The sequence below is a fragment of the Otolemur garnettii genome, unplaced genomic scaffold (genome assembly GCF_000181295.1).
Source record: "Otolemur garnettii isolate 467f Iridium unplaced genomic scaffold, OtoGar3 scaffold00011, whole genome shotgun sequence".
Classification (NCBI taxonomy): domain Eukaryota; kingdom Metazoa; phylum Chordata; class Mammalia; order Primates; family Galagidae; genus Otolemur; species Otolemur garnettii.
This window is the reverse complement of record NW_003852406.1, coordinates 4,991,923-5,002,681: the sequence shown is the minus strand read 5'-3', so window position 1 is coordinate 5,002,681 and position 10,759 is coordinate 4,991,923. Positions and strand designations below refer to the sequence as shown.

The 10,759-nt window shown below is 44.9% G+C and overlaps 1 protein-coding gene across 1 annotated transcript in view; it reads left to right on the top strand.

Annotated features, from left to right (window-relative positions):
* MYO5C (myosin VC) overlaps window positions 1–10,759 on the top strand; it is a 106,069-nt gene that overhangs the window by 76,490 nt on the left and 18,820 nt on the right. The window contains exons 29-34 of the mRNA XM_003784366.1: window positions 413–593; window positions 2,521–2,614; window positions 3,423–3,486; window positions 4,548–4,716; window positions 8,832–8,919; window positions 10,511–10,609. Of these exons, the coding sequence (XP_003784414.1) occupies window positions 413–593; window positions 2,521–2,614; window positions 3,423–3,486; window positions 4,548–4,716; window positions 8,832–8,919; window positions 10,511–10,609 (695 nt within the window). The remainder of the gene's footprint in view (window positions 1–412; window positions 594–2,520; window positions 2,615–3,422; window positions 3,487–4,547; window positions 4,717–8,831; window positions 8,920–10,510; window positions 10,610–10,759) is intronic.

Genomic DNA, 10,759 nt, shown 5'->3' with positions numbered 1-10,759 from the left:
AAAAAAAAAAAAAAAAGCCCAAGGTTTACGTGAGGGTTCATTCCTGGTGTATAGTCTGTGGATTGTGACAAATGTATAAGAACATGTATCCATAATGGTAGTATCATAGAGGACGTATTTTTAAACTATTAAGAGAATAAAAATGTAATTTTAATACTTCTAAAATAAAATTTCTTTGTTATTAATTGCTTGTTAGCCCTACATAATGCAGCCTAAGTAGCAAGAAGGGTTTTATAATTATGTAATGGCAATTCTCTAGCCTGTAACTGTGTGTGTGCATAAGTAGCCTTTATGTACTCCCCCTGTGGCCCTAGTTGTGGGTCTTCCCAGCCACACACATAGTCATCCTCCCCGTCATCAGCACAGCTGAGTAAAGCCCATGTCATTCAATTCTGGACCCCTCCTGTACCAGGGTTTTAGAGAGCCATTTCCAGTCTCAGAAGGATTGCTATGAAAAGGAGATTGAAGCTCTGAACTTCAAAGTGGTGCATCTGAGTCAAGAAATCAACCACCTGCAGAAACTATTTAGAGAAGAGAATGACATCAATGAAAATATCCGTCACGAAGTCACCAGGCTGACCTCAGAGAACATGGTATGGTCCCAGCCACGGGCCCCAGGGATGGCCATTATTCTAGAAACATTCTTTCTCAGTGGAGTAAAATTCAGTTTCTCGACAGTAAAGCCATGGATACAAATTACTTTTTCCAGGAATAAAATAGTTGTATCAGAAGATAGAACTGTAAACTGACCCCAGGCTGGAGAGCACTTGGATTTGAGAGTGCATTTGTTTACCGTAGGATGGGTCTAGATTCTGTGGCTCTGTGTGTGTCTGTATATTTAGATCTAGCCCTGATGCCTGGGAAAGTGATCAAAAAATTAAGTTTAAAAGGTGGCTCTTGAGACAGGTGGCTCAGAAGGTCAGTCCTACTTGTGCTCCAAAGCTTGCCTTTTAGGGACTTGTTCTTCTGCGCTGCCCATTCTCGCCCCCTGCGTTTGTTTCATCCTTTCTTCCCACTCATGCCTGCTGGCAAGGAGACATGCTTAGGGATCTCCCCTCTCCAAAACCACCCTTTCCTTTACCCGTACCCTGGTGGCCACCCCCCATTTCTTCAGGGAGCTGGCCAGATTTATGAAAGGCCATCTGCGTTGTTTCCTGCCCTCCCCTGCCTTCCCCTCCTCCAGCCACACATCGCCATGGGCCCTACCCTGGCTGGGTCTGCCTGTGTGGAGTCGGGCTCAGAGGGCCCCTCCGTGTCTCAGCAGCCTCTGAGGATGCCAGCCTCTCCCTGCCCCTCCTCATTCTCCTGGCTTCTGGGATCCCGTTTTCTAGGTTTCTCATCCCATCTCTGGTTGCTCCTTAGCACCTCTGCTGCCTCCTTCTCTACTTAAACTGGAAGCATCAAGAAATCTTGGGAGACCTCTGGTGGACACATGCAACAGTAGCCGAGGACCTTACATCTTTGCTTATTCTTTTTTTTTTTAGAGACAGAGTCTCACTTTATTGCCCTCAGTAGAGTGCTGTTGCGTTACAGCTCACAGCAACCTCCAACTCCTGGGCTTAGGCAATTCTCTTGCCTCAGCCTCCCAAGTAGCTGGGACTACAGGCACCTGCCACAACGCCCAGCTATTTTTTGTTGCAGTTTGGCCGGGGCCAGGTTCGAACCTGCCACCCTTGGTATCTGGGTCTGGCACCCTACCCACTGAGGCACATGAGTCACAGGCACCACTCTGTTTTTTTGTTTGTTTGTTTGTTTGGGTTTTTTGAGACAGAGTCTCACTGTGTTACCCTGGGTAGAGTGCTGTGGCATCATAGCTCACAGCAACCTCAAACTCTTGAGCTTAAGTGATTATCGTGCCTTGGCCTCCCAAGTAGCTGGGACTACAGGCACCCACTACAATGCCTGATTATTTTATTTGTATTGCAGTTGTCATTGTTGCTTTAGTTGGCCTGGGCCAGGTTGGAACCCGCCAGCCTTGGTGTGTGTGGCCGGTGCCCTTGCCTCTGAGCTACGGGTGCTGCCATCTTTGTTTGTTCTCTGGGTGAAACTTTAACGAGGAATTTGTAGTGAGACCTGATTGCACAGTCAAACAAATACAGATGTTCCTCAACTTACAAGGGAGTTGTGTCCCAATAAATCCATCATAAGTTAAAGATCTCATAAAGTGAGAATGAAATTATGCCTAACCTCCTGAGCATCATAGCTTGGCCTAGGTCACCTTAAACATGCTCAGAACACTTACATCAGCCTATAATTGGGCAAAATCATCTAACACAAAGCCTATTTGATAATAACGTATTGACGATCTCATGTAATGTATTGAAAACTATAATATTTCTTGAGACTTTATAGGTCTTGATGTTAAAAAAAAAACCCAAAAACACCAATCCAGTCCAACGTCTTAGCTAATCCTCTTACATAACTATATTTCTTGGGAAGAATACCTTCTCTAGCTTGCTTCTAAGATTTTAAAGTTCATGGATGAAAGTATTTTCTACTCTTTCTAATTCTTCTCTAAAGATGATCCCAGACTTTAAACAGCAAATATCAGAGCTGGAGAAGCAGAAGCAAGATCTGGAAATTCGCCTGAATGAACAAACTGAGAGAATGAAAGGTAACAGAGACCCTCATGGACCTGCTTTAGAAAAGTTTGCTCCATCCAGAAAGTGACCTAGAAAAGCCACCAGAGTGATTCTGTCCAGGGCTAGGCAGGTCACATAAGCGTGTGAAGCAGGGTAGTTGAAGGGTACATAAGGTGCATGGGGCATTTAAAGGGGACACCTGTCTCCAGTTGACTGTTGCCAAATGGGAAGGTGGGCCCCCGTATAGCTGGCTATTCCTTACTTTAAAGAAAATTCAAAAATCCAAATTTACATGTGAATTATCATAATTTTAGAATAATGGTTTAAGATATTTTTAAGCGGGCAGCGCCTGTGGTTTAAAGGAGTAGGGCGCTGGCCCCATATGCTGGAGGTGGCAGGTTCAAACATAGCCCTGGCCAAAAACTGAAGAAAAAAAAAAAAAAGATATTTTTAAGCATTGTTCACACCGAATAAAATCTAATCTCTGGCTAGATAAAGTTTAGGACCTCTGATAACTGAAAACAAATCAGATTGCAGAGATAGGGCCCCCACAGCGCACTGATCAGACTGCAGTGACAGGGCCCCCCACAGTGCACTGATCAGACTGCAGTGACAGGGCCCCCCACAGCGCACTGATCAGACTGCAGTGAGAGGGCCCCCCACAGCGCACTGATCAGACTGCAGTGACAGGGCCCCCCACAGTGCACTGATCAGACTGCAGTGACAGGGCTCCCCACAGGGTACTGATCAGACTGCAGTGACAGGGCCCCCCATAGCGCACTGGTCAGAGTGCAGAGATAGTTCCCCCCCATGACGTACTGACAGTTCGTCTCATTATAGGAAAACTAGAAGAGTTGTCTAACCAGTTAAATCTTCATCGAGAAGAGGAAGGAATGCAAAGAAAGTAAGTGTTAGTTAGAAAGTTAGTGTGTGTGTACCTCCAGTTCATGCTCATGTAGTGTTTTTCTTTCCTGAAATTATAGAATATTCCCAGAAACATTATTAAGCCCAAAAGGCAAGATGCTAACTAATGTGTATGATGCATTGCTATTCAAATGGGAAGAAAAATAATGTGTGTGTATATGTACAAATGCCCATATACACACGTGTACACACGATCATCATCTTTGGGAGACTGTAAAAGGGACAAAACATGACCAGGGAGAGTAACTCGGTAACGATGCACAGAGCAGGGAAGGGGAGGTGCGTGTAACTTCTGTACTCTAGAAATGTTATACCACATGCATGAGTTATCTGTTCATTTATGGATAAAACTAGATTGTGAGAGACAGCAGGGTTTCTAGCAGACTGCAGTAAGAATTAGAATCTGTGTTGGTAGAAAATCTTCATTGCTAATCCTCCCAAATTTCCTTCCTGACCAACAAAAGGCCTGGTGCCCTAGGACGTAGTAGAAGCTTATAGGGGAAATGTTCTGTTTTGCTGCAAACTTGTTGAGACACTTCACTTTCCAGAACAATAAATGGATACCCACATCCCTGAGAACATTTTCAGTCACGTGGTTCTATCAGTAGGATCAGGACTGAGTGAGAACCCAAAGTAGTGGGAACTGGGGAGATGCCACTTTGGAACCCTTTGGATAGGTTCTTTGTTTTCTCTCCGACCTTTGGCCGTTTGGTCCCCAGGCTGGTTGCAAAGGAGATAATGTCTGAGCTATTGGTTCTAGAGTGTGGGTGGGTGTGGGTGTCTCATGGGAGCGGTGAAGGAGGGTGGGGTGGGGCAGGGCTGGACTCTTATTGGGTAAGGGAGGCTAGAGCTGTACAGGGACAGTTCTACATCCCAGCCAGTCCTAGTCCCTTTCCTCCACATCTAAGGATCCCCTATTTGCTTTACACATACATTGGCCAAGGTGTTTTTCCAACTTTGGAAATATCAGCACTCGCTATGGCAATGAGTGACTTCTCCACGATGGTGAAACTGATACCAGAAATTCCTGTATCTCTCTAGGGCCATAGAAGCCCAAAGTGAAATACATACCAAAGAGAAAGAGAAGCTGATGGATAAGATTCAAGAAATACAGGAGGCCAGTGAGCACCTGAAGAAACAAGTTGAAACTGAAAATGAAGTCAAGAGTGACTTCCAGCAAGAAGCATCTCGTCTCACTTTGGAAAACAGGGTAAGAAGTTTTCTAAGTGCTGAGAAATGGCTGTCTGTGTGCAGATCGGGCTGAACGGGGCACATCCACCTAACGCATAGGATCAATAGCCGTAGACCCAAAGTCCTTCCATCAGAGCTGTCTGCTTTCTCATCTCAAAGACAGGTGGTCTCTCAGCTCACAGCCCATGCAGGGAGCCCTGAGACTCAGGGGCCGCTGGGAAGGGGAGGTGCAGGCTGGAATTCCTAAGCATGTCTGTGGGCAGCACCATCTGGGATGAAGCCACCCTGATCTAGATAGAGGACAGAGGATAACAAGGCCGACCCGTGAGCACTTTGCCAAGCAAAACTTATCTGCATAGAGGCCAATGCTTCATTCTAGGGGTCCGACCTTCTACAATTTTTGGGATCAAAATGTTCTTTCACAAAATGATCATCATAGTAGACAGAAGACTTTTAAATGTTTTTAAAGTCTTCTCCAAATTTTAAGCACCCTTGCCAAAATGAAATTCGACAACCCCACATTAACCCCCAGTGATGATTCTGAAATTGTGCTGATGTGTGGAACTCACAGGACTGAGAGGCACTAAAGCGACAGGGCGCTCCCCTGGGAGTCGGACCCCTCAGGCCCTTCCAAGCCTGGCAGACAGTAACCTGGGCAGCAGTCGGCATGGATGTGCCCATATGCCCTTCTCCCCACGGTCAGAGCCCCCCATTTTCTATCTCACAGGAAAATCATAATCAGGTAAGTTTGAAGAATAATTATATCCAAAAAGAGAAATCCTGGGAGTTTAGCATTTACCAGGATATAACAAATTCTAATCAGTGGCATCTAGGTAACAGCCAGCTTCTTTGCAGTGGATACAGCTTTCTCAGAGACTAGAATGCTCCAGTCTCACGGAATAAGCAACCCCCTGCTGTCAGTGCGTGTGCAGCTGCCGTGCACTCGACTTACACTTGCACGCTCCTGGGATCCCAGGGGGGCCAGCAGTGGAGGGGAAGCTATGTGGGTGAGCCATGGGTGACCCTGCACTCTCTAGCTGTGAGCAGTCAACCACATGCATTGTGAGGGATTTGTGTGAGTTTGCCCTGGCGCCCCCCAGGGCACACAGTGGGGGCCCCTTCAGCGCCCTTTTCTGTGGCTCCTTACCTGTCTGACTCTGCCCCCAGGAAGGTGCACTGAGCCAGGGATTGGGCACATCCATGTGTTCATTTCAACACACTTTTCCTGAATCAATGAGTGGCCTCAGTGCTACAAACAAACAGAATAGACAATAAAAGAGTCAGGCTGCGGTATCAAATCACCACAAACTAGGTCCCTGAAAGCCATAGAAATGTATTCTCTCGCAGTTATGGAGGCCAGAAGTCTGAAATCAAGATGTTAGCCCGAGGACCTGGCTCCTCCACAATACTGAGAGGAAAATCCTTGCTTAACTCTTCCAGCTTCAGGAATGCCCCTGGCATTCCTTGGCTTGTGGCAGTGTAAATCCAGGCTCTGCCTCTCTTCGTGTGACCTTCCCTCTGTGTGTTCATTTCTATTTCAAGGACACTCACTGGATTTAGGGCCCTCCCTAACCTAGTATGATTTCATATCCATCCTTACCTTAATTACAACTACAAAGACCCTATTTCCATATAAGGCCACATTTGGGGGTTCTCATTGGACATGAACTTTGGGGGACACTCTTCATCCCGCTGTATGATCCTTTGAGCCAAAGAAGATTCTTATTAAAAAAAGAAATAAAGGCTGGGCACGGTGGCTCACGCCTGTAATCGTAGCACTCTGGAAGGCCGAGGTGGGAGATCATTTGAGCTTAGGAGTGAGTTTGAGACAAACCTGAGCAAGAATGAGACCTCGTCTCAACTAAAAATAGAAAAAGTTACCCAGGTGTTATGGTGGGTACCTATAGTCCCGGCTACTCAGAAAACTGAGGCAGGAGGATCACTTGAACCCAGGAGTTGGAGGTTGCTGTGAGCTATGATGTCATGGCCCTCTAGCCCGGGCAACAGAATGAGACTCTGTCCCAAAAATAATAATAATAAATTAAAAAAAAAAAAAAACCTCTTAGCAATCATCTCACTATTTACCAAATAAATTCAAAATTAAAGTGAGATATTATTTTTGCCTGTCAAATTAATAGATCTTATGGTGCCGGAGAGGCATTGGGAAACAGGCATTGTCATACGTGGCTGCTGAAAATATAAATTGGTGTGAACTATTCTGAGGGGTGATTTGGAGCCAAATAACATGAACTTGTGGAAAGTCATTCCCTTAGAGTCAGTAATACAACTTGTAAGGTTCTGTCCTAAATCAATACTCAGATATGTGAACCAAGAATTTTGTCCATAGTGCTTATTATAAGGGGAAAATAAAACCCAGAGAAAACAAGTAGATGTCTAACAGTAGTGGGCAGGTGAAATTGTTGTATGCTGTATGACTTAACCATTGAAATGATGGTTTGAGTATATTGTCAACCACATAGAAGGCTATCTCCAATGTAATTAGAAAACAATACAAGATTTACAACTTTGGATGCAGTGTGACCCCAATTTTATAAAATGTACATGTGCCCTATTAGAAAAAAGGAAAGGAATGAAATAAATCAAAATGAGAACAGTGGTTTCTTCCAGGTTATGGATTGATAGGTTATTCTTTTTTTTTTTGGAGACAGAGTCTCACTATATCATCCTTGGTAGAATGCCATGGTGTCATACTCTCTTGGGCTTAAGTGATTCTCTTGCCTCAGCCTCCTGAGTAGCTGGGACTATAGGTGCCCACCATAACACTTGGCTATTTTTTTAATTGCAATTTGGCCAAGGCTGGGTTCGAACCTGCCACCCTCAGTATATGGGGCCAGTGCCCTACTCACTGAGCCACAGGCACCACCCATGGTTATTCTTTTTTTTGATGCAAAACCTCAAGCTGTCCTCCTGGGTATTGTGCCGTGGCATAGCTCACAGCAACCTCCAACTCCTGGGCTCAAACGAGTCTCCTGCCTCCGCCTCCCAAGTTGCTGGGACCACAGGCGCCTGCCACAACACTTGGCTATTTTTTTTCGGTTGCAGCCATCATTGTTTGGCGGGCCCAGGCTGGATTCAAACCTGCCACCTTAAGTGTATGTGGCTGGCACCTTAGCCACTTGAGCCACAGGCACCGAGCCGATTATTCTTTTAAATAATGTATTATAGGATGGGCTTAAACTAGAAGAAGCCTTGTCCACACCTCCATTTGTAAGATTAATAAGGTTCTTCTGTGTCCAGGGACACAGAGTGGTAGCAGGGAGAGAGGGCCACACAGCATAGAAACAGCACAGTGTCCCATGTCCCTGAGCGTCCCCAGGGGCACACAGCTGCAGCACATCTGTATCATGAGTCTTGCTGGGTCACAGAAGCCTGAATCCCTTCTGTGTCAAAACCTCAGAATTCAGGAAGAACTGAAACACTCTACACACTTTATAGGAAATACTTCTGGGTGATCCGGGACTCTCCTGGGTGTTGAGCCAAATTCAGTTTGAGTGGCAAGGCCACTTCCCTGTCAGGGAGGAGAGGCAAAACCAGGCCCGGGTCTCAGAAGACTGTCCCTGGCTTCAACTTCTGACATCCAGAAAGACTGTTTCCGACCCTCATAATTTTAAATTCTATAATTGGCATTACTTTATAGTAAAGGGAAAGATAGATGTAATATATCCACATGATAGGATGATCCGGCCATCAAAAGGACTGAAGTTCTCATGCCTGCTCTCACATGGAAGAATCTTAAAAATATGATACTAATTGGAAGAAGCTGGGCACAAAAGGCCACCTGTCATATGATTTCATTTATATGAAATGTCCGGAATCGGCAAATCCTTGGAGATAAAAAGTAGATGAGCAGTTGCCAGGGGCTGGGAAGGAAGAGGGGACTCGAGAGTGATGGGTGAAGGTTATAGTATTCTTTGGGGGATAATGAAAATGTTCCAGAATTAGATAGTGGTGATGATAGCACAACCAGGACTACACCGAAAAACCATTGAGTTATACTCTTTACGTGGGTGAATTGTATGGCTTGTGAATTCTATAACTCAATAAAGCTGTTACCAAGAAATGGGTTAAGAGATAATGCTTCTAAGGTAATATTCTCATTTTTTATTTCTGAAGGATCTTGAAGAAGAGTTAGACATGAAGGATAGAGTAATTAAAAAGCTACAAGATCAAGTCAGGACTTTAACCAGGACAATTGAAAAAGGTAGGAAAAATGATACTCACTTTCTTTGGAGCTTTGTGCTAAGGTCAGCATGCACTCAAGTGTTTATCTGGTCCAAAGGAATAATTCCTAACTGTAGATTTAGTACATAGTGATGAGCTAATGAACAAATCCATTGAGGCAGGAGCCCCTCACTGGTACTCACTGCCCCTCAGATGGTACCAGATATACTCATGCATTTGCAAGGGATATCCTACAACTCTCATTCCATTAAAAAACGAAACCATAGCCAGGTGCTCACGCCTGTAATCCCAGCACTTGGGAGGCTGAGGTGGGTGAATTGCCTGAGCTCACAAAGTTTGAGACCAACCTGAGCCAGAGTGAGACCCCGTCTCTAAAAATAGCCAGGCATTGTGGTGGGTGCCTTGTAGTCCCAGCTACTTGGGAGGCTGAAGCAGGAGAATTGCTTAAGCCCAAGAGTTTGAGGTTGCTCTGAGCTATGATGTCATGGTACTCTACCAAGGATGACAAAGTGAGACTCTGTCTCAAAAAAAAAAAAAAAAAAAGGAAACCGTAAACAAGTTTGGGAATTAACTGCTTTGAAAGTCACCTTGTCTCCCTGTTACATACATGAGATCAGCAAGAATCCCAATTTGTATTAGAAGAGGGAAGTAGAGAACTAAGAAGCCATATATCCCAGCATGGACTGCACTGCACACTTAAAAGCGTTTCCATGAACTCTCGGGAAAAGGACCCTCAGCTTCTCTTTCCTCCTCCTCTGAGTCCCTGCACTGTGCCTGTCTCATGCTCTGTCCTTACATTTCTCACTCTTTTGTTCTTTATTACTCTTTCTTCTTCCTCCCCGCCCTTATTGCTAAGGCTGTGTATCTTCAGCTGTCTGCTCCTTTTTCTATATTTGTGTCTTCAAAGAGCTTCTTTATTCTCATTCATCCAACATTCACCTCAATTGTGAAATGTCCAAAACCAAATCAAAGATTTTCCCCCTTCAATAATAAATGACAAATGGCAGTCTGCCTCATGAGAGGAGGGACCTGATCTGTCCTTCCTGCTCCTACGGTGTCCCCGCTATTGGAATGAATGAATGAGTCACTATTCTCCATGCTGGCTTGGCTTCTAGACTTCTAACTTTAGAACTGTAACATTAAAAACATGCATTGTTTAAAGCCCCTGAAAATTGCCACTTTTGTGACAACTTGTTATAGTCCTAGGAAACTAATAAAGCCCTCTTAGTCAGGACTGTGCAGACTGGTACTTTGTACACCAAAACATTTTCTGAGTCTTCCTTTTTTCACTGTAGCATCAGAACCTTGGAGGCTGGGCAACATTCTATGTTCTTTTCCCATTCCCACTGTGCTGGATCCGTATCAGGTGCTCATAAGGCTTTTCTCAAGGATAACTTAGCCTTTTCCACAGCGGTACACACTGATATGCTCACAGATAGAAATCACTAGGGGCAATTCATCAGGATACAAGAAAGTTTTAATGTACCTGAAAGCCACAGAAGTCCGTTTGCAAACCAGCCAGAATGGGGACAGAAGGAGGCTGAGTAGTCTCAGGAAAACTGTGAGAGTTGTTTTTGCGTATTTCACTCACCATTTGCCTCTGTCTGCAGCCAATGATGTGCACTTGTCATCAGGACCCAAGGAGTACCTTGGAATGCTGGAATATAAGAGAGAAGATGAGGCCAAGCTCATCCAGAACCTCATTCTCGGTAGTGAAAGTGGGAACTCTTGACTTTTGCTTTCTTTTTGAGAACTTGTGCATCAGTCAATGCCAAAGCCCTCTGCGGGTGGTCCCTTTTCTCTCTCTCTTCCGCCATTGCTTCTTCCATAGCCCAGAGTTTCTCGTCCTCAGCACTATC